This window comes from Dryobates pubescens, chromosome 11 (assembly GCF_014839835.1).
Source record: "Dryobates pubescens isolate bDryPub1 chromosome 11, bDryPub1.pri, whole genome shotgun sequence".
NCBI classification, from domain to species: Eukaryota; Metazoa; Chordata; class Aves; order Piciformes; family Picidae; genus Dryobates; species Dryobates pubescens.
The window spans coordinates 9308261-9330840 of NC_071622.1; the positions used below are offsets into that span (position 1 = coordinate 9308261).

Genomic DNA, 22580 nt, shown 5'->3' on the forward strand with positions numbered 1-22580 from the left:
GCGGCAGCATTTCAAACGCGCAGCGTGCTCCTCGCATTGGCTGCTTCAAAACCAACGGCCGCGCACGCGTCGCTACTGGCTGGGTGCGAGGAGAGGCGGGGCTAGGCCCGCGGGGCGGGGCTATACCCACAGGGAGGGGCTACGCCCGCGGGGCGGGGCTATACCCACCGGGAGGGGCTACGCCCGCGGGGCGGGGCTATACCCACCGGGAGGGGCTACGCCCGCGGGGCGGGGCTATACCCACCGGGAGGGGCTATGCCCGCGGGGCGGCTGCGGGTGCCGCTGGTGGGTGGCTCTAGGGCACGGATGCACTAGGGTTGCGTCGGGTTCGGGGGGCCGGGGCGCCGCAAAAGAGAGCGGAATGTGGAAGCCGGGTTGTTGTACGACTCGTTTATGTTAGACGGGGCGGCGGGGGGAGGCGCGGCTCAGTGTGGCCCGCGCGGCTCCCAGCCGCTCATGAGCAGGTAGGAGTGGTTGGCGATGTCGGTGCTGGGCATCCGGCCGGCAGCTTGCTCCGGCGGCGTGCCCGCCTCCCGCCGCGGACCGGGCAGCACCTCCAGCAGGCAGGGCAGGACGGCTTCCTCTGACGGCTGCTTGTAGAAGGCGTTGGCCTGGACGCAGACACACACATAGGGGCGCGGTGGGCGCTGCCTTTCGAGCTACGCCCGGGGAAATCAGTCGCCGGGGAACCCTGCCTCGGCACCCTCACCTGGCTATGCTTGCTGCTTTCATGGAGGAAGCTGCCGAGTGCGCGGTGCAAGTCGGGGACTGGGGGCCAGATTTTCTGCTTCACGTTGCTGAGTGCGGGGAAGGGAGCATCGAAGGCAAACCCCAGCTGTGGGGTACCCTGATACTCCTGGGAAGGGTGCCTGGGCCTGGTGCTGAACCCTCCCCCCTACCTGCCCCAGATGCAGCCCTTACCTGTAGAAGGAGGGGAAAGTGCACCGCAGCCCCAAGAGCACTGCTGTGAAGAGCAGCAGCGGCACCACTGTAGCACTGGGGATGATCCAGCCTGCATCAGAGGAGGAAATCTGTGTCTGTGGCCCCCTCCAGAGCCATCACTACTGATCACAGTCCTGTCACCCTCCTCTTGGAGCTCTCTGTTTCTAGTACTCTCATTCTCAGGTCATCTGTCTGCAGGAGTGGAGACTCCTGCCTGACTCCTTACCTGTATCAGCCATGGCATCAACCACAACAGGTTTGGACCAGGCACTCCAGCTGCCCTGGTACCATGGCCCACTGGGCTGGGCCCGCACCTGGGCATGGTAGCGGGCACCTGGCCGTAGGTCCAGGACTTCTTTCCTGGCTGCCCGTGGAACCTGCAGGACCTGCGGAGCAGAGCTAAGCTGGAGGTCACAGCTGCAGTGGGTGGCTGAGGGGCAGTACTGTGGCACAGCTCCATCCTACCTCTCTGTGTGGACAGGGCTGCCCAGGGGAGCCCTGGCTATGTCTTACCTTCCATTCATGGCTGTTCTCCACAGCATAGCGGACCTGGTAGTCCAGCTGTTCTGCAAGTTCCTCCAGGGGCGGTAGCCACTGCAGGCTCAGCTGGCCTTGTGACACTGTTGCCTGCATGAGCTGTGGGGCATCTGTGAGCACTGTTGGGGATGTGTTGTGGTCAGGGAACACAGTATGGAATGCCCCATTGCCAACAGCTGGGCATGTGCATGGTCAGGGAGTGCAAGCTGGGACTCACCAGCCTGGTGCAGCCAGAAGGGCTCCTTGAAATAGCTGAGTGTGGGTGGTGCATGGGGCCGGGTGACATTCACTAGGATGGAGATGGCACTGCCAGCCTTGGGCTGAAAGGTGCAGGCATGGGTGCCCTGTGCTGCCACGCTTGCCTCCTCGCAAAGCTGCCATGCGTTTTCCCTGAATGAGAATCCAGGAGCCAGTCAGCTCCATTATGGTGGCCCCACTCCCCTTGCCTTCTGCCAGCTCTGCCACCTTGTCCCTGCAGCCTTGCTTCTTCTGTACTTGCCTAACCCTTGACACCAGCACTGCCTGTAGTTGGAAGGTCAGTGTGGCCAGGAGTGTGAGATTGATGGTGGCAGGGCATGGCCCAGGACCACGTGGCACAAAGTGTAATGCAGGACACTTAAAAGGGCTGGTAGTCCCTGGAATGTGCTGCCCCTCTGCCTGAGCACCACATCCCCACTATGCCCCTTACCTTGTGCTGGCCTCGCTTGAAGGCTGCCGGTAGAAGAGCTGGTGGGAGTTGTGGGGCTCTGTGGGGTCCCAGCTCCACTCACAGCGCACATGCTGCAGGTCAGGGGTGCTGCAGCACAGCCTGATGTCTCCTGGGCAGGTGAGAGCCAGGGCAGAGACGAAGTTGCTTCCCCTTGGGCCCACAAGACCTGGGTGCTGCACCTTGTCTACCCCCATCCCTCATAGCCCCAGGTGTGGGTGCCTCCCCACTGTGCCTGCCAGCACCCTGGTGATGGGATTGGCTGCTCACCGGCAGAGCGTGGTGTCTCTGCAGCCACTGTCTGCGACCAGGGTCCCCAGACACCGTCCATGGAGGTGCCATCAGGCTTGCTGCGCACCTGGATGTGATACCTCACTCCTGGCTGCAGGTCTCGGAGGACTACCCAGGTGTTGGCCTGGACCAGTCCCTGCAGAAGAGGGGCTAGGCAGGAGTGGCTGTGGACTCCCAAGTCCCCCTAACCATCCCTGGCCTCTCTAGGTACCTGCCCAGCTCCCACGGAGGCTGCAGCTGCCCTGGCTGTCAGTGGGTGGATGCTGATGGCTGTCTGGCTGGAGGCATCTCCAAGGTGCTGCCCACTGAGGTCCACTGAAGTGCTGCAGGGTATCTCTGAGTAGCTGGCAGGGCAGCACTGCACCTCGTAGAGGAAGAAGTTCAGGTAGTTGGTGAGTGGTGGCTGCCATGACACGAAGAGTTGCCCTGCAGCCCCAGCCCAGTGGGCTGTGATGTTTGATGGGGGGTCAATGAGACCTGTGGGCAATATGCCAGGGTGTTTGTCCTCCTGTGGCAGCCCCTGTCTGGGCACCCCTTCATCCTGCTGGGGGACACCTGACAGTCTTCCCATGGCGGCCTCTGTGCCCAGCTTGCAGGGCACAGGGTGCTGCCAGTCCCCACAGTGCAGAGAAGGGCGAGGGACTCTGGTCTGGGAGCTGTCCTGCTGCCACAGGGGTATTGCGTGGTGGGAGGGACTCACCCACCACATCCACACTGAGCTCCCGCCAGTACTTGGTCTGGTTGGTGGTGGCATCCAGGACACGGAGGTGGAGCTGGGTGAAGAGCCTCACATCCTGGCTGGGGAATACACAGACGTGCCGTGTCCTGCTGGCCTCGTGCCACGTGGAGACCGTGCAAGCCGTGGGTGCATCTCTGAGGAATGGAGAGCAGCGTCCTGCAGCACCCTATGCCTCCTGCCTGGGGTCAGGCTGGAGGAGAGGGCACCTGTGGCATGGCACTGAGACCTCAGTGTCACCAGCTCCTTCTCTGTGGCCCCATTTACTGCAGGGCACCATCGCCATGGGTCTGACAGATGGACAAGGTCCCAGCTCTCCTGCAGGTTGTGCAGTGTCTGCTGGGTATTTTCCATGGGTTCTCCACCATCTCTACTTGCAGCTGAGAGCCACTGGGATGGCATGAAGGGCTGCAGTACCTCGATCCTGCTGCTGTCTGTGTGAGCAAGAGGGAAGCTAAGCTGTGTTCCCACCACTTCCTACCTGCTGTACCAGTAGTAGAAGCGGCACATCCTGCTCACTGCTTCTTCCTCCTCATCCCAGAAGCAGGTGAGGTCCTCAAAGGAACGGGAGAAGCAGAGGATGTCCTCAGGCACCCCTGCCAGCAGTGCAGCATCTGGGAGGAGTGGTGGCACGAAGGAGTCACTGGACACAAACCTGTTTCCATCTCACCTGCAACCCCATGCCCACTGGCCAGCTCACCCCTGAGGCAGGTCTGTGCAAGCACCTGGGGCCATGGCACAGGTGCCTTCCACCAGCTTAGTGTGGTGGGGAGGGGTATTCTGCTCATGCTGGCTGCTGGTTTGCACCAGGGTCCTGGCTGGTGGCAGGTCTCCCTGCCAACCGACCCCAGCACTCCTCCTTCCTCAGCACTTGGGGTCCTTTGGGACAAACAAACATCCTGAAATAGCCCTGCGGTCAGATGGGGGCCCAGGGCTTGGCGATAGGGGGGAAGCACCCCATGCCGGAAGGTGCACGGAAGTGAGATAAGGAGGAGCAGTGCTCTGGGGAGAGGGAAAGAGCCTCAGGGCTGGTGTGGGGATGGGTTGTGATCCTAGGGACTGCTTGTGGTGCTGTGGATTTTTCTACCCCACTCAACCAGCTGCCCTCTCTGTCATTGCAAGGATGGACTGGAGCACAGCACCCTGCAGGATCTCCATCCCATGCCCTGGTGGCTTGGCTGGTTTGTGGGTACCTGTCCCCATCGTTAGGGAAAAGGGACAAACTAAAGATGCAGATGTGTGAAGCACCGGGCTGGCTGCCTCCAGCATTGCTCCAGCACTCCCTTCTCTCCCACTGCTTCTGCCCTGGCACCTGCTCCAACCCTCTTCCTCATCTTCCTGCTGGCATGTGCACTCTTCCTCAGGGGCTGCCCCAGCTGCAGGACCCCAGAAACCCCCTGCTAGTACCTGGCCTTGCTCCATGTGCTGAGCACACCCTGCTACTACACACTGTGCTGTCAGTTGAGCCCACCCTGGGTGAAGAATAAGGGACAGTCCTGAAACAGCTTTACCACCTCAGTTTCCCTCTGCTTTACCTGTCCCTTCTCTTGTGCTGAGATCTCATCCATGCTCCTCCTTTCTCAGCTCTGTGTTGCCTTCCTCCTCCAGCCTATGCCCCCTTCCCACAGCTTCCCCACCTGCTCTTCCCTTTTTGCACCACGTTGCCCCTTCAGCAATCCTCATACTGGCAGCATGACCCTCCCCAGCTCCCTGCACCAGAGGATGGGGTGGACAGGTTCCAGCAGCGCAATGGCACAGGGACCTATAGCATCAGTGGGAGGCCACAATGGTCCTGTGGGCTACCAGAGCATCTCTGCTGGGTGCAGGCTGTTTCCTAGGAAGAAAAGCCACACAGCTCTGCAGCCCACATAAGCCATGCTTGGACAGTTCTGCTAAACTAGTGATGGGCTTGAGGCTCAGTGGTGGTGTAGAAGCTATGGGCAGAGAATGAGCCCATCCTCAACCTTCCTCTCACTGCCACTACAACAGTGACCCAAAATGTATTCCTGAGCCTATCATGGCCGGAGGTCTGGGATGGGGCCGGAGAGACAAGCAGGAGATCAAGAGGGCTTTGTTCAATTAATGCTTTTTATGGTGTCACAGGAAATGTTAAAAGTGTTGAAGAGGGGCCTCAAAGAAAAGTGTGGACAGGCCTGAAATGGAAGAAAGCTGACTGCTAAGCGGCTCTGCCAGGCAAAGTGAGCCAGGCTAGGAAGAGCTACAGGCTGAGCCGAGGTTGCTCATGGCAAGGCTGGTATGGGAGCATTTGGATTAGCTTGGCAGTGCTGCCATGTTACCCATGGTACAGAGCTGTGCCATCAGATGCTAGCTTAAATTTTGCTCAGACCATTGTCATTGTAACTTCAAGGACTTTTGATGAGCAGTGAGCCCCTTTGTTACCTGTCAGGACTGGGAGCCTCAGGCTGCCATTCCTAAAAGGTGCCTGGGGGCTGCTAGGTCCTACCTGCAGAAAGCAGGGATGTCCCTTTGTTTTGGGCACCCCGGGGTATCCCACTGATGAGAAGGGTCCTCCATCATCCACCCTCAACAGCCCCTGAACACCTGCCTGGAGTGCCCCCTCTCCAGCTCTGCGGAATTTGGTTGCTGTGGGGGGCTCACTCCCTGTGCCTGGTTGCTTGGGGAAAAAATGGCCCCAAAGACCTACCTTGGGATGTCACTGGCTCGTGGGCTGTTGGCAGGCTGCAGAGGCTGAGCAAGATGACAGGGAGCAGCGAGAGCAGCCAGCCCCAGCGCAGGCAGGCTGCCATCCTGCAGCCTGTGTGCCAGGGCTGTGTGTGTTGTGCTCTGCCCTTCCCCGAACACGGTGCTGGGAGTTGCTACAGCTCCTCTGGGCAATACCTTTATCTGGGAAGTGGTGGCTGTGCAGCTCAGGAAGCCTGACTGGAGGCTCCCCCCGCCCCATTGCCGGCACTTCCCTGTGCCCAAAACCACCATGCTGTGGCCCCTCCACCGCCAGCCACAGTGCCAAGAGAGACTGCTCCTATCAGATAGGCACCACGTCCTGCTCTTGTGGCTACCAGCACACCAGGAGGCTGGGGTAGGAAGAAAAACAACTCCAGAGAAACCAGAGAGGCCCCTTTTTGGGGCAGGGCAGGTTGTTGGGTGCTGCAGGGGTGGGGAGGAATGGGACATGGGGTGGCTGCTCTGGCTCTATCCCAACCCATGCTGCCTGGCAGTGGTGTGTGCTAGATCTGCTCTGCTCGACCCAGTGGCACCAATGTTATGGCTGTGCTGAGAGGAGAGCTGCAGGCACAGGGAGCATTGGCAGGACCTGCTAACAAAGATGCTAGTGGTCCTGGTGCAGGAGCAGGACCACCATGATGGACTCTTTCAGGCATGCTCATGAGATTGGCATGAGGTTGCCAATCTACAATCATCACTTGGCATGGGTGGCTGAAAGTGTGTCCCACCCTGCCAGTGTGCAGCACTATGGCACAGTGAGGGGCCACTAGCACACACAACCCCACTGTACCAAAGGCAAGTTGGCTTCTCCTTGCTCTGCAGCTGGGGACAGCACAAAGGGTACTAAGGGGAGGTGGGAACACCCAATGTCAATTTATCACAGTCAAATTTTGTCAAACCAGTCCCACTTCCTTCTCCATCCAGCTTCTGGGCTTTGCTGTCAGGGAGGCAAAAACCACAAAGGCCTTCGTTTGAGCAGGGCTGATGATGCTGCCTCAGATGCTATTCCCAGGTGGCAGTGGAGGAGGTAACAGCACACACCAGGCTGTTTGCAAGAGCCAGTCCCTATCACCATTTTATTGGGAACTTCAGTGATGGGTTAGAGAGGCTGCTTACTAGCAGCTGCAGCTGACACCAAAGAGCATTGGAGGCTGGAATAGAACACCAAAATTGCTCTGACAAGGTTTAAACACCCTCTGGGGAAAAAAGTCTCTTGTCCAGAAGGGCAAATGCCGCTGCCTCTGCCTTTGATTAGCATACTGGGCTCCAGAGGAGCAGCCCTTGCGCCCTTGCTTCCTGCAGACTGCAAAAGACAGCTACACAGGCTGCTGGATGGCATGCCTAGGGCTTAGCAAGCTGAAGCCAACAGAAATAAAGCCCATCCACTCACTGTCAATTTATCAGCAGCAGTGCAGGATAAGAAGCCACAGCCTGGGGCAGGAGCTCCCATGGGAGGGTCAGCACAGAGCCCAGGAGGTCTTTGAGGGACCAGTGTATAAGAGAATCCCAGCAGCAGCAGCAGCAGCACGCCTTCAGGCAGGCTGGTCTAACATGATGGTCCTTTTTCAAGATGTGCAGAGTTACCTGGCAGCTCGGCACAGTGCTGGGCAGGCACTGCCTGGCCAGGGTGGGAAGGGTGCAGAGCTGCACAGCCCCACAGGGACCGTCTGGAAGAGGAGCAAGACTACCCCTGTGAAAAGCAGCCAGCTGAGGGGAAGATGCAAGAACAGTTTTCAAGCATTCTATCAGAGGTGCAGAGGAAGGGTTTCGTCTGTTCTCCATTTTCCTTGGGGACAGGACAAAGAAATTGCAAGGGGTGAGATCTCAGCTGGATACTAAGAAAACCCATCCCCAGGGTGTCATGAGACCTGGGGCTTGTCTCGGGGCACTGAGGAATCCCTGGTGATCATCAGAGGATCTCCAACAGAGATGGGGTCCTAAGGAGTGCCCATTATGGCAGCAGACCATCAGGGTCCCGCATCCTGTTCCCCAGCGCTGTCAGAAAGGCAGAGCTGGGTCCCCACCTCCCTTCATCTGGACCCGGTTGCCTGTTACACTACATTTATTGTCTGTAAGGCAGAGCTGACATCTCTGAAAGGTTACCACAGAGCTGGAGGCAGTGTGAAGCCAACACTGCACCTTATCCCACCACACCCACCAGGATGGCCCTGTCCCATGTCGGTAGTGAAGCTCACAGCCTCACTGGCACCACTTCAGGTCCAGAGCATGCTGAGATGTTCAGGACAGGTAGCAGATGAGTTGCTTCTTTCTCTCTCACACAAAAAGCTTGGGTATTTTTCTCCATGGGCTCAGGTGGCAGCACCCTGGCTCCTGAGAGAGTCTCTTTTTCTGCCTGCTCTGATGCACACACTCTGCTGCTACTTGTACTTGGAGGCATCACAAGATGTCTCTTAATAGTGTGGGTCTGTATCGGTAGCTGCTGGCATACCAGTGTGGCCAGCACATGCTGAATGAGCAGCCAGGGAGGGGATGGCACAGTCCTGCTGTAAGGAAGGTGCTCTTGGAAAGGGGCAGTCCTTTGTCTCCACTAGCCAGCTGGGGCTAGTGCTGCCCCTCTCCACGGTGCCAGCACGGCTTCATGCCTCCTCGGCAGTGGCATCAATCCCTGCATAGGTGAAGTTCTCGAACAGCGCCATGTTCACGTAGGCCTGTGGGGGAAACTCCGTCAGGAGCCAGTCGTGACAGCGTCCCCATCTACCTCCCATCCCTGCAGACACATTCTTGGGTGCTGTGTCCTGAGGGGAGGCAGTGGGGCTCCATACACCCAAAAAGCAATGCTGTGTGATCTCCATGCATGGTGGGGTTGCACAGGTTCTGCTGCTGGGTGTTGTGCCCACCCTGAACCCAAGGAACGCTCCAGCATTCAGACAAGCTCTGTGCAGTGTGGGCATTCCTGCCACTGAGCTGTCACCACTCACCTTCCTGGCCTCCAGCATGCGGATGAGCTGCATGGAGATCTGGGCAAAGGGCGGGCGCTCGTAGGGACGGTCGCGCCAGCACTGCCGCATCAGCTCGTACCTGTGGGCACAGACCTGTCAGTGACTCAGAGTGCACAAGGCAAGAGAGGGCAGAGAAGCTCTTTGTGGGAGATGAGGGGAGCAGGTGGGAAACTAAAGCCAGGAAGGGGGCTTGGGGTATGGGACTGTAGCTCATCCCCTGGCTGCAGTGCAGAAAGGAAGCAGGCAGGAACTATGGCAAGTAGTGGGAGCCCCATAGGGCAGTGAGGACAGGGAGATGTGGGTGCCACCATCAGCTGGGGCTTTCTGCCTACTTACACCTCATCATCACAGTTGCGAGGCTTCTCCATGCGGTAGCCCTGGGGCAGCTTCTCGTAGAGCTCGGCACATGTCATCCCACAGTATGGAGTCCCTCCTGCAGCCAGAGACACAGGGCTGGCTGCAGTAAGGATGGCCCTTGGGGTGTCCCCTGTGGGGCTGCAGGAGGACCAGACCTGCAGGGACCTGACTGGATGCAGGGGACGCAGAAAAGTCTTACCTAAGCTGACAATCTCCCAGAGCAGGACACCAAATGACCACCTGAAAGGTAAGGAGCCGAGGTTGTGACGGAGCCCCCAGTCATGCCCTGCTGATGGGTGGAGTGGGCAGCCAGGCCTTGGGCATAGCCAACAGCTCCCCAGGGAGACGTATCAGTAGCACCTCCTGCCCTTGCAGCACCCAGAGCAAAATCATCACCACACTGACCACCCCAGAGGAGGGTGAAGGCTGCTGCTCTTGTACCTCAGCCCTGATGCCCCTGCCTGCAGGACTTACACATCGCTCTTGGTGGTGTACACACTGTAGTTCAGGGACTCGATGGCCATCCAGCGGACTGGCAAGCGGCCCTGGGGAAACAAAGAATGACCATCAGAGAAGGGAGAATGCCCACAGATGAAGGGCAGCTGCAACCTAGCTGGTCTTGGCATGGTGAGTCATTTCTGTGGGCAACACTGCATTGGTGTAGGCCCCCTGGAAATGCTTTGCTCCTGCCTCACCATTGTCTTCTTCACATAGACCTCCTCTCCTCTGGAGAGGCCGAAGTCAGCAATCTTGGAGGCCAGGTTTTCTCCCACCAGGATATTCCTAGCTGCCAGGTCTCTGTGAATGAACTGAAAGGGGCCAGCAGTCAGGATGAGCCACACACTCTTCTAGCCCTAGGGGTCTGATGTCCTTGTTGTGAGTCACCAGGTCCCAGGGTACGGATGGTCTGAGGAGCTTGCTGGGGATTTACCTGCTTTTCACTCAGGTACTGCATCCCCTTGGCCACATCTGAAGCAAACTGGAGGAGCTGTTGGGAGGTGAGAGTGGAGGCAGTGCCATGCTCCTTGGCAAAGGCTGGGTCTGTCTCCAAGACTCGACTTTTGCGGAGGAAGTCAAGGAGATTTCCATAGGGAGCATACTCAATGGCGATGTACAGATAGCCTGGGGACATGAGGAGGTTGGAATCATGGAGAGCTCCCCAGCAAAGAAGAATACATAGCTGGACAGGAGCCTTGGGGCTGGAGAGAGAGGAGAAGGGAACAGTCCTCACCCTTGTTCTCGCAGGCACCCAGTAAGTTGATGATGTTGGGATGATGGCCCAGTTTGCACAGGACCTCGAGCTCCCCAGCAAAGTCTCGATGGTCATTCTCTGAAGCAAATTCTGCAAGCAATGACGGATGGATATCTCAGCCCCACAACAAGCCCCCTTCCTCTGCTCCTCTGACAATAGTTCCTGCCCCATCTCATTCCCAGGCATGTCCTAGGATGCAGCTACATCCCCCAACCCACCCTGCTCACCTTCTCCCATGCCCACCTTTCAACATCTTGATGGCTGCATTCATTTTCAGGCCATCCTTTTTGATCATGGCCCTGATGACCTGCCCAAAGTTGCCCTCCCCAATCATGTCTTCAAACTTGATGTCTTCCCACTCCAGGATTGGGTAGCTGAGGGGCTCAGGCTGTGGCTTGGGCCGGCGAGTCAAGGTCAGGGTTCCTGAGTTGAACTGCAAGATGGTCTCTTCCCCCTGGCAGACAGGAGTGGGTGAGGTTAGGGGCACCGGGCACCCCTCTGCCCATGCGGCAGTCCCGTCAGGGCAGGCATTGTGGGCAAGGGTGGGCTCCGCACCCTCTCTGAGTGGAAGCGAGGTCTGGCTGTGTCCGGACTGGAGGCTATGGAGCGTGACCTGGATCGGGCTGGGATGTGGGGAGCTGGGGACACAGTCCTGGTGGGGCAGATGGCACTCACCGAGCCAGACTGGTATGTAAAGGTGCGGCGCCGGTGGAAAAAATTCTTCTTGATGAGGAAAAGCGCCAGGAGGGCAAAAAGGATGGTGAGGCAGGTGACAGACACAGAGCCAACGATGGCCAGTAGCAGCTGTTGGTCTATTCCAGCCTGCTCAGTGCTCTGGCTGCCCAGGCTGGGTGGCACACTCAGCACTCCTGCCAAGAAGAGGGATGGAAAGCCAATGAATGGTTCACAGCTGAACCCTGCCCAGGCTGCATGGGTGGCCAGGCACCAATATAGCAGCCCTTTTCCAGCACCCTGGCACCACATGAAAACACTGCAACCACATCCTAAGCTCCTGGTGTCATGGTGACACAGGGGTGAGTATGTCACTGCCCAGACCCTGCCACCAAACACACTGGTCTCTGGACCTCCAACCAGCTCTGGGTCCAGCCACCAGCTCTTCCTGTGCTGGCTTTGCCTGGCTTCTGTAGCCCCTCATGCATCATGTCACCCTCTGGCAAGGCAGAGCCCCTCAGTGGGTACCATGTTCTCACCATGCCACCCCTGCCCCCTCAGGACAAGGAGAAGCAGAATTTCTGAAGACACCAACTGCTTTGGGCTTGGGCTGCTGTTTGAGAGCCACTCAGAGTTTGCCATGAGAACCCTTTGTTGACTCGGGTGCTAAGCCCAAGCTTCAGCAGAGCTACGGGGCCCCCTGCCTGTTGGGACACCCCTCTCACCGTCCCCCAGGGTCTTGGCTTTCACGGGCTGGCTCCATTCCCCTGGGACATGGGAGTTGGCACGGACGCGAAACTGGTAACTTGTGCTGGCGTTGAGGCCCCCGACAATCTTGGTGGTCTCAGCGCCACTGTCGGTGTCGATCCACTGGGGCTCACTGGTGCCTCCCACCTGCTGCAGCTCCACAATGTACTTGGTGATGCCCCCATTGGGGTACTCGGGGACCTGCCATGAAAGCCTGACAGCGGTGTCAGACACTGACTCTGCCGAGAGTAACCGTGGTGAGGAGGGCCCTGGGATAAGCAGAGGAGAATGTCAGTTTCAGGATGAGGTTCTTGGTGCTGCAGAGCCTGAATGCTGCCCTTAGGACTGGCCCCTGTGGATGGTGATCACAACCAAAGCTGTGCCAGCTTTGAGGGACCTCCAGGGACCCCTGACTTCTGCTTGGAGGAGGTACAAGAGGAGGCGGAGGTACTTTCCAGGTACAACAGTGAGGCAGGTCTGTACCCCTAACTGCTCCCAGCTTCAGGGACTGTCAAGCTGCATATCTGTGTCTTGACTAACCCTTAAGATATTTTCTTTCTTCAAGCCTCCCTCATAGACTGAGGCTTGAAGAAAGCTTCTCATCATCTCCTCTGAGCCTCCTCCAGCCTGCACACATCCCTATCCCCAAATCTCTAAATCACTTAAAGAAGAACTGTGTGGAGAAAACCTCACATTCTCCAAGCCTGATGCCCACCAGCCCTCTCAATATATACCAGCTGGCACTGAGCCTCACCAAAGGCCTTCTGCACTCCTTCCTCCTTGGCTGACAGAGAGTTTGGTCAGGCTGATGCTTCACCTTCCCACAGGTGCATGTATGTATCTGTCCACAGAAGGGACTGAAGGTCTTCCCAAGCACTGGTGACCACCCAGCAAAATTTCCAGGCAGTAAGGTTAAAGTGAACCAAAGGGAAATTATTTTTTCACACAAAGTATAATCGTATTGAGGAACTTGTTGCCACAGGGTGTTGTAAAGGCTGCAAGAGGGCTTTGGCAAGGTGGCAGAAGACAGATCATCTCATGAGCATCACTCACGATGACCTGAATGTCATGTTCAGTTTAGGGTGTGTCTCAGCTGCTTGGTGCTGGAGGCTGCAGGGTCTAGTGGGAAAAGGAGAACCCATTTCCCCCCAGGCAGCTATTTATCAGAGATGGGATACAACAGAAGCTGGACCTGGGGATGCTCACTGTTACAAATACAACTGATTTAGCATTGTAATTCACTGTAATAATTCATGCTGTTCCACTGGACCCACCTTTGCTGTTGATCATCACCTTGTAGAGGTCAGAGGGAGGCCCCAGGCTGGTGCAGTGGTACACCAGCACCTCTAGTCCATATTCCTTGTTGAACTCCAGATCCCCAATGCGGGCAGAAAGCACTGAGATGGATGTGATGTTTTTCTCACACACTAGCCGCCTTGCAGAGTCAAAGAGGTGGACAATGAACCCGTGGGCTGGCTCGTGGTTACTTGGCAATTTCCAGTTGACGTGGAGTGTGTTTTTCTCCTCTATGGACCAACCTTCAATCACAGGCTTGACTGTGGGCTCTGTAAATAAAAAGGCAGCAAAACCTCACGGTGCATCAGCCCTGAGGCTTTGCAGATCCTGCACTGTGAAGGGTTAAGAGTAGGGTCACTGTTAGGGTCAGAGCAATGGTGAGGGAGATGAAGGCTTACCAAGGCATTCAGTCACCATGACAGCCTCTGGCCCCTTGGTGCCCTCCCCACCATCCCCAGGCCGCCTCAGCTGCACCTTGATGATGTAGGCAGTCACAGGGCGGAGATTCATGAGGGTGATGTTCTCGCTGTTGTCAACTGTTGGCCAAGAGGAGATGTCAAAGCCATGCCCGTGACCCACAATCTGCCCTGTGACTGGCATCTTCCTCAACATCACCATGGAGCATCTGGGATTGCACACTTCTGTCCACCCCAGAACCACACTGGATGGGGCAGCTGTCCACTTCTGCCCAGGTTTTACTCTTGCTCCCTACACCCTGGCAGACACATACCCACAATGGATGACCACGCTGAGGTGTCATCCTTGGGCTTGTAGAGCAGCTTGATAGAGATGATGGGTCCATCACCAGAGAAGCAGTCCACAGGTGACACCACAAGCTGGCGGCTCTGCTTGGCCAACAACCGGGGGGCAGTCAGGGGCACTGGTGGCACTTAGGGAGGAAGGAGAGAATGACCCAGTGGGACCGGGAGCAACAGGGAGCAGAGTGTGGGTACATCTTCCACCTCTTGGCTCCTTCCAGCTTTGTCAGAGAAGTCTTTCGTCACCACTCAAACCTGTCTGCTGACACTGTGGCACGTGATGGGTGGTACCCAGTCCAGTGCAGGTGATCTGCCATTGCCACACTGTGCTGTCGGCCTCCCCCATCAACCCCAGCTCATCCTGCTCACACCACCACCCTTAGCTCACCTCTGATGTTGACCTTGACTTTACGACTGTCCTGGCCCCCAGTCGTGGAAACCCGGCACTCCCAGAGCCCTGTGTCCGCCTTTGTCAGGTGTCGCACCTGAAACTCGCACGTGATCTGCCCTGGCTCAATGATGGCTTTGATGAGCTGCGGGCACAGAGGGTGCCATCAGGTGCCTGCCTGGCTCAGCACTCCGGCTCCCCACGCTGGCCTAAAGCTGCCTGGCAGTCCACTGGAGAGATGGATGCTTTCAAGGCAGCTGGCAACACGGGGATGGTGGTAGGGCAAGGGCACAGGAGAGGTACCTTGAGCACAGTGCCATCAGCCTTGCGCAGCTCCACGCTGTCACTGGCAGGCAGTGGGTTGCCGGTGGCCACACAGCTGACAATGGGCTCTGAGCCCAGGTTGAACTCCAGCTCTGAGGCCAGTTGGATGATCTGGGGGAACCGGTCTGGTACACAGAAACTGGCATTAGGACCAGTCCCACTCCTCCCCAGGAACAAGACCTTTTTGTGTCCCCAGCTGCAGCCAGACCCTAGTGTTAGAGGGCCAGTGCTAGATGCTGTGGTCCAGCCCTTATTCCCACCCCATGGGCCAGGTTCACCAATGCTCTTGGCCCGGCTGATACCAAGGGCCAGACTAAATGGTCTTCTTGCAGCATCCTGGTTTCCATAGGGCTGGGGGCTACCTCTGCAGGCAAGAGGGGCAGCTGAACCAGCTGGTGAGGCTGGTAGCCAATGACTCCCTCAGTCACCGCTGAGGAAGGCGCCGGCGCCCTCCTGAGGGCTGGGGACAGAAACTTGGTGCAGCCCCGCACCAGCCTCACCTGATTTCTCACAGTGCTGCCCGTGCCACCCTGCTGGGCAGACACAGCCGCTGAAGCGGTTACAGCTGCCCCCGTTTTGGCAGGCACACTCCAAGGCGCAGTCAGGACCATAGTATCCCGCGGGACAGGCTGCAGGAAGAGAAGAGCTCGCTGTTACTCCCGGCCGCGGTGCAGGACCACAGCGGGGAAACTGTGGGCATCTGGTGCAGGCAGCAGCACCGCTCAGCCTGTGCCGACTCAGGCTGGGAGAGGTTTGCACAGGTGGTGCTGCCGCTGGAGAGCAGAGCTGTGCTCTGGAGGAAGCTGAGTGAGCTGATGGATGCCCGTGTCACCATACCTTGATTGCAGCGGGAGCCACTCCAGCCTGAGGCGCAGGAACAGCCATAGGGGTCCGGCAGACAGAAGCTCAGTCCCCTGCAGCCTTGGGCTCTCTGGCACGTCTCCTGGCAATTGCGGCCAAACTGCCCTTCCCGGCAGGCTGGAAGAGCAAGCATGGTCTGCCCTTACCTGCTATTCACCTATGCATGCTGCTTGTGCATGGCATGGTGTTAGCTCAGGCGTCCTGAACCCTGAATCACACCACCCTGAGCAGGCATGGGACCTGCATCCTGCTAAGAAGATGAATGGTCTAGCCCTGCTCCAGAAACAGCACACACTGCAGGTGGGCAGGTACTGAGATACTTACAGAGTTTATATCTGTGGTGCCCAGGACATGAGACCCCCCATACCTGCCCTAGGCACAGCTTCCACTGCTGGGCAGCCTGACACCTACCTCGCTCGCAGCGGGTGCCCATGAAACCAGGAGGGCAGACACATTCGCCAACGTGGTCATGGCAGATGCCACCATTCAGACAGTCAGGACAATCTTTCTCACAGGATGGCCCCCATTTTTTTGCAGGGCAAGCTGTTGAGAGAGTCAGAAGGGGCACAGGGTGGCACCAGGCCAAAGGGCAGGGTACGGGGTCTTGTCGCCACATCCCAGGGAGCCAGGGCCCCTCTCACCTCTCACAATCAGGCGGTAGAAGGCACTCCACAGGGGACTGTCCCCCATGAATGTGGCACTGTAGACACCATTTTCACTCACACTGACATTGGGGAGTGTCAGGGTGACGAGGTCACCCCGTACCTCACCTCGGTCCGTGGTCTGGTAGTAGGTGCCTGCAAGAGGACAAACGGTGACTCAGGGCCCTCCTGTACCCCTGGGGCTGATGCCAGGCACCAGCTGAGAGCAACCCCATCCCTGTGCCCATTCTCAGGGCCACTTGCCATTTCTCTTCCACATAACATCTGTCTCCTTCCTTTTGAGGACTTTGGCAGAGAAAGTGACTGGTTCAGCAGCATTCACAGACTGTGTGGCCTTCACTGGGAAGAGGTGGGCTGTGGAGGAGGAGGAGCAGGATGAGTGGTGGCTGCCCCCAGGGCACTCACACCCAAGAGCAGTGCCAGCACCCTCAGACCATCCATCCCAAAGCACTGCCCTTGTGCAGCCCAATACTCACTGTGTTTCTGCTGAGAGGTCACAACATGCCTCCCCATCCACCTTGCATGGGAGCTGAGACCTCCTTGAGCCTCTGCAGGGACAGGCAGTCCCTTCCTGACCTCTCCAGCAGATTTCCCAAGTGCAGGGGCATGCAGCAGCAATGAGCTCTCAAGGCATAAATGTGAATCAGCCAGAGCCCAGCTTTGAGCACAAACAGGGCTATAAATACATTACAGCCTGGGAAACCAAGCCCTGGGCGTGCCACGGCAGACACAAAAGAGGGCACAGGCGGGCGCTGGCTCTTGGCTCCTGCCAGCACACCAGCTTGCACACACTAAAACAGCCACCCCAGGCTGGAGCTAAGGCACATCCAGCTGGACGAGGCCAGGGGCCAAGAGGAAGCAGAACATGCTGCAGACAACCAAGGAAGGGCACTGCAGGTCACACAGCTCAGTAATTCCCCAGAATCACCTCCCCACCCATCCCGCTAGTTGGGATCTTTTTACCACAGACTTTGGGATCCTTTTATAAAGGGCACAGAGCTGTGGCCCTCACTGTCTCGCTCTGCTCCATTCCATCTCAATACAGTGATAGACTGATGCATCCCCTGGGGATCCCCAAACACAGCACTCTGCCTTTACCTACACTGAATTTTATCTGTCACTCTATCACTGCTCATTGGTACCTGCAGCCCCTCACAGGGCTCATCCATACCCTTGTCTCTTTGAGCAGCTCAGGGACAGCAGCTGGCATAGCTGCTTGGTCAGTGGTTTGTAACCAGCACAGGTCCCTGCAGACCCAGACACCACACTAGTGGGGTCTATCCCATGTGACAAGAACCACAAATTAACTCCTATTCTTGCTCCCTCTCTTAGTCAGTTATGCACCCACACAAAGACCTCCCCTGCCACCCCTTGGGTGCAGAGTTTCTCTCAAAGAGCCTTTGAAGGGGAATCCTCCAAATTTTCTCCAAACAACAGATCATCCACAACATCCTCACTGCTGCCACCCCAGAGATCCTCCCACTGCAAACTCACACCTCCTCCTTCTCAAGGACCACAGAACTACAAATCATGCTCTATAGCAGTTTATACTGATTTGCACTGTTTCAATTTGGGTTTACAGGTCTGTAACTCCCTACCTACAAAAGCTTTTAGGGAAAGCTGGTGTTCAAGCAGCAGCCCCACAGGCAGAGGACAGCCCTGCTCACAGCAAGCACAGCCTGGCAACATTGCTGCTCTGTTTGGCTGTTTAATCACCTGTCTCCTGCTGTCTGCACTGGCATTTTAGATCCCACAGCAAGCCTTATTGAGCACATGGATGCAAAACTGAAAGAATTTTGGTTTTCTGCAATTGTTTATTCTGAGCATCTTACTGCTCTGGATAATGCTAAAAATCATTTATTGCCAGATTTAAACCCTTCTGAAACTGCTCCCTGGGATCTCTTCAGTGTGCCTTACTTTGTTTTTACAGCAAAACTCCCCAAATTTATCCTCCTTCTTATGTTGTTCTTTGTGCATGGTCTTGTGGGAGATGCCAGCTTTCCTCTAACATCATTCCTCACCTGCTGCTTCATCATCTTTGCCTGCCTTGGTGCACTTGTGGGCTTAACAAGCCTCCCCGGTGGGTTTTGCACACAGCCTTCCCTTCCCCTGCAAAGATGTATCTTGTTTTGCTTACTTTTCCCCGGGGTTTTGTTTGTTTGTTTTGCTCTGTTTTTCAAACTTCTCCTCCTCTAAATTAAACAGACCAACAGCAGCTTGTTTAACCCTTAGGAAAAAGCCATTTTTTTTGGTCATTTGTAACTCCCTGAGAGGCTTGGACCCAGACTCTGAACAGCTCCTCCACAGTGGTATTTTGGCCTGGCTCTGTCAACCCAGGACAGGAGAGCTGTCTGGACACTCTGTCATGCAGATGGAGTGCCAGAGGCATCACTTTCCTCCATGACCAACATATGAGAACACCTGGGGCTCAAGAGTCCCCTCTGTGCTTCTCACACACACCCACCCCACCCCCCAGCTAGCTGTGCCTCCAATGCTGTCTCCCAGTGCCTTTGCCTCCCTCCCTTGACGTCTTTCTTGCCCAGAGTGGCCAGCATTGTTTCCAGTAGAACTGATGCCATTTTTGGGTTGAGCTTCTGGCTGAGGACACAGGCTGGTCCCTGCTACTTGAGCAAAGCTTGGAGCACACCAACAGCCTCTGTTCCCAAGCTCCAACATACTAGAGCTGCTGGCTAAAGCTGTGATTTAAACACAGACAGGGAAACTTGTATCCCCTCACCTCATTCTCTGCAAAAGCTCAACTGTTTTAGCCAAAACTTTCTAAAAAGAGCTAGAAAGTATCCTGTGGAAAACATCTATCACAGAAAATTCCATTCCTAATAGTTCTGCAAAGGCTTAAGCAAAAATGGAGCAGAGGTCAGGGTGGGCAGTGTGGCAGAGTGCTATCCTGGGTGGTGTCCCTGCTGCTAGCTAGCTTTAAGAGGCCCTTTCAGCTTTCATGGCCCCAAATGGGAGTGGGACACAAGAGTCCAGCACTACCTGTGGCTACAGTGCACTGTGGGAGTGTTGCCTGGCAATATCCCAGTGCTGAAGTGGTGACACTCTGCCGTGCCACGGTGCTTGCTAAGCTCCCTGGGAGGCTGTCAGAGATGCTCATCAGCACTATCACCTCCCTAGGAGCCTGTGGCATGAATCTGGCACAGCTCCAATAAGCTACCCCCAATCCTGATTAATGATTTCCAGACCACCACCACATTCTCCAAGGGCACCCAATTTCCTTTTGGACCTTGCCCTGCCCCACAGCACCATTCTTAGCCCAGCTGGCTGTGTGTGCTGCTGCCCATCGCCTGCTGCATGCCTCCGTGGGGCTCAGCCATGGTCTTCCAACTGAACACGTCCCCTCTCAAACTCACTGGTGCCAGCAGACCCCAAACCTAGCTTGTAGGTCCCCACTATCCCTCCACTATGCCAATTTGCACCAGGATTGCAAAGCATGGGGTAGCTATCTCCCACGTGGGCCCAGCTGGCAGCTGGGGGGCTGCCCACTGCTCCCCCAGCCACTCACCATTGTGGCTGTTGTGCACATAGACCACCTGGGCCTGCTCAGTTGGGGTGCGCCCCAGGCAGTAGAGGATTCCCACCAGGTCAGCCATGGAGAAGCCCCTGGCCTGGACGTGGTTGCTGCGGTTGCGGTAGTTTTGGAAGCCGGTCTTGGGGTGTGTCATCACAATCTTGTTCTCCCGCTCGATCTGCAGGTAGCTCACATCGCGCTCCCCCATGACACAGGAGAGGAAGAAGTTGGAGTGGGACAGGCTCTGCACGTTGGCAATCAGGGTGATGTCTAGGATGGCCCCTGGGGTGGGGCAGCACAAGGGCATGTCACAGCTAGACAAAGGTACAGCTGTCCCAGTCCTGACTTAGGGTAAAAAACTGTTACCTACATTCCACCCCACTTCCAGGACACCTCCAGCCCAGTAGGCACAGTCAGTTGCAGAATTATCAGGATGACATAGTAGACATTCCCAATCTCTTTTTATAGATCCCCACAGGGTTACACACCCCATCACCCCCCACCCCTACACACACACAATGAGCCAAGAATGCATCAGGACTGGACTTTTGGGGTCCCTCTCCTCCCACAAGCTGCCTGTGCCCCAGCCCCCTGCTGGGGACAGGCAGGTAGGGAAGGGCACTGATGGCCTCTGAGGTCTTGAAATGGCGGATCACAAAGGGATGTTTCCTCCCACCAAACCCTGCTCTGATGGCACCGCTGAGCTCACACAGTCACCTCATCCCACCAAACCTCCCACAGAGGCTGCTCCCTGAGGCAGAGAGAAAGGGGTGATTTACCTGCCAGCTGTGCGAGGAGAAGCAGAAGATAAACCTGGAGTCCCATATCCTTGGAGTGTTTCCCAAATCTGGCAGAGATTAGAAAATCCCTGGCATGTCCCAGCGAAAGGGTTCAAAGCTGGAGGCAGCAGCTATCTAGGAGCTCCACGTGAGTGTCACCTCAGGACCCCTGCTCCGTGCCTGTGACCCCCATCTCGCTTCTGTCCTGCTGCTTGGTGTCCAGGGCAGCTGGGACCATATCCTCTGGTGCATTGCCTAGGCACAGTGAGGAAGATAACCCTCTCCCTGCTTGCCTGGTGGCCACCCAGCTGATCAGGAGTGGGGCTTGGTGGCAAAGAGGCCACTGAGGTCCCCTGCCTGGTGGCAGCTCTCCTAGGAAGCAGGCGCCCACCCCTCCAGGGTTAGGGCTCTGTGTTCAGGGCTCCTTAAGCCATGCTGCAGCCACGGCCTGGCTGAGAGGTGTCTCAACCCTGCTCCTCTTCTGCCATGCAGAGGGTCTCATGCCCCAGCCCTCATGAGCATCAGCATCCCCATCTCTTCAGTGCAGCCCCGTGGCTGATGTCTGTGGGAAGGGCTCTCTGGAGCAGGGAAAGGAAAGGGGCCAAGGGGCCGTGGCTGGTGGCGGCGGCGGAGCCAAATCCTGTTTCCCATGCAACGTTTCCTGCTCTCCACCCATTGTTTGGAGACGGCCCTGACTCCAGGAGCTGGCGGGAGCTGCCCTGTGTAAGCTCTTCCCTGGCAAGCAGCATGTGACAATGCTGAGGCCATACACACCTTGCGACACATCAGCCTCCCAGCACCGTGAGGCATGGCCGTACCTGGGCTCTGTGTTGTGCCGTGGTCTGGCTCATGCCTGCAGAGGCTCACTGCAGGGCTGCTACTCAGGCTGAAAGAGGCCGAGCAGGAGCATGAGCATGAGCACAATCAGGACAACGAAAAGCCAGCCAGTCCACTTGGGAAGGCAGCTGCTGCTGGGGGATGCAGTAAATGTGGCTGGGAGAAAAGGGAAGGCAGCAGACAGCCTGGCTTTCCCAGAGTGCTTGCCTGTGCACAGTGCTGGCACAGGCATCAGCACAGGTACGGGCTTGGGTACAGCGTGGTCTCTCTGGCCCCACAGCCCCAGGAGGTTCCACACACATCCCTTCTCTGAGACCACCCTGGCCTCCTGCAGGCTCGGGGCTTTTCTCCTGGCAAATGCAAGGCATTCCCTAGAAAATCACTGTAAGCTTCACCTGCTAAACCTCACGCTGCTTCACAAATTGAACTGTTCCCACGTGAAAGACAGAGCTGCTGAGGAGTGAGCCTCATGTTTTGGTGTGTCCCGAGCCCATGCCGTATCCGGCCAAAAATCTAAAGCACACATGGAGAGGAAGGGGAAATCCATTCATCGCTTCCGGCTATTAACAATGTGCTCCAGGGCCACGTGGTGCCCATGGCATGCAGAGGGAGGGATGGCAGCAGGCGGGGGCTGCCCCAGCACAGCCACCCAGCCACCCCATGACAGGAGGGAATGAGAGGATATGAAAAAGATGGACACCAGATGCAGCTGTACCCATTTGCCTGGACAACCACAGCAAGGTGCTTTGCTGTGGGCTGTGCACAGACAAAGGGCTCTCTTTCTGGAAGACCCCCCCCAAGGTACAACCATAATGTAAATGAGGATCAGGGGGCCAGAGTGCTCAGAGGCTGGGCAGGTCAGGCTGGTTCCTCCTGCCCTGTGTGTCCTCATGGGGAACTTCACAATCCCTTTTACCTGGCCCACCCCACGACCATTTGCAAGCACACTGGGTCACCTGCACACTCAGTACAGCTGCAGAGAGGGGCTAGATACACAAATAGATAAATAAATGGCTTCTCCTAATTCACTGGATGTAGGGACCAGTCACACTCAAAACCTCAGCTGCCACCATACTACCTCATGCTTCCACATGTTGTGCGTGGGGCTGCAACGCATTCTGTGCTCCTCTGGCAGCATACAGAGCTGTGAGTTAATGATGCACTCTGTGAGACGTCCTCTGACACAAGGTTCTGTCTGAGGACACAATTATTTACATAGAACAAACACCTTTCCAGGAGATCT

General features: G+C 56.8%; 2 protein-coding genes across 2 annotated transcripts; both read right to left on the minus strand.

Annotated features, from left to right (window-relative positions):
• Nucleotides 1-425: 425 nt before the first annotated feature.
• On the minus strand, nt 426-6017 carry MPL (MPL proto-oncogene, thrombopoietin receptor). The gene is made up of 12 exons (XM_054165546.1): nt 5878-6017; nt 3694-3826; nt 3177-3349; nt 2688-2953; nt 2456-2612; nt 2168-2297; nt 1697-1869; nt 1456-1598; nt 1169-1328; nt 922-1012; nt 710-797; nt 426-611 (listed from the first exon to the last, which is right to left on the minus strand). Exons 1-12 carry the CDS (start codon nt 5978-5980, stop codon nt 426-428), a joined length of 1803 nt encoding a protein of 600 aa, XP_054021521.1. The 5' UTR covers nt 5981-6017.
• A 1611-nt stretch (nt 6018-7628) lies between these two features.
• Nucleotides 7629-21067, minus strand: TIE1 (tyrosine kinase with immunoglobulin like and EGF like domains 1). Its single transcript, XM_009901934.2, has 23 exons — nt 20501-21067; nt 19716-20003; nt 16436-16546; nt 16172-16327; nt 15942-16073; nt 15507-15647; nt 15170-15298; nt 14649-14794; nt 14346-14490; nt 13930-14088; nt 13598-13735; nt 13178-13468; nt 11882-12172; nt 11160-11353; nt 10728-10938; nt 10464-10574; nt 10164-10354; nt 9928-10041; nt 9707-9777; nt 9432-9472; nt 9212-9308; nt 8855-8954; nt 7629-8584 (listed from the first exon to the last, which is right to left on the minus strand). The coding sequence occupies exons 1-23, from the start codon at nt 20544-20546 to the stop codon at nt 8513-8515; spliced, it is 3375 nt and encodes a 1124-aa protein (XP_009900236.2). The 5' UTR covers nt 20547-21067; the 3' UTR covers nt 7629-8512.
• Between the last annotated feature and the right edge of the window lie 1513 nt (nt 21068-22580).

Excerpts from the sequence above, each read along its gene's own strand:
- MPL (XM_054165546.1), bottom strand. The coding sequence starts at position 5,980 with ATGGCAGCCTGCCTGCGCTGGGGCTGGCTGCTCTCGCTGCTCCCTGTC. Across the intron at positions 3,350-3,693 it reads TTCTACTACTGGTACAGCAG|AGATGCACCCACGGCTTGCA; the intron begins GTAGGAAGTGGT and ends TCCATTCCTCAG. Across the intron at positions 1,013-1,168 it reads TGATGCCATGGCTGATACAG|GCTGGATCATCCCCAGTGCT; the intron begins GTAAGGAGTCAG and ends CCTCTGATGCAG.
- TIE1 (XM_009901934.2), bottom strand. The coding sequence starts at position 20,546 with ATGGGACTCCAGGTTTATCTTCTGCTTCTCCTCGCACAGCTGGCAG. Across the intron at positions 16,328-16,435 it reads TGTTATGTGGAAGAGAAATG|GCACCTACTACCAGACCACG; the intron begins GCAAGTGGCCCT and ends GTCCTCTTGCAG. Across the intron at positions 13,469-13,597 it reads CATGGTGACTGAATGCCTTG|AGCCCACAGTCAAGCCTGTG; the intron begins GTAAGCCTTCAT and ends TTTTATTTACAG.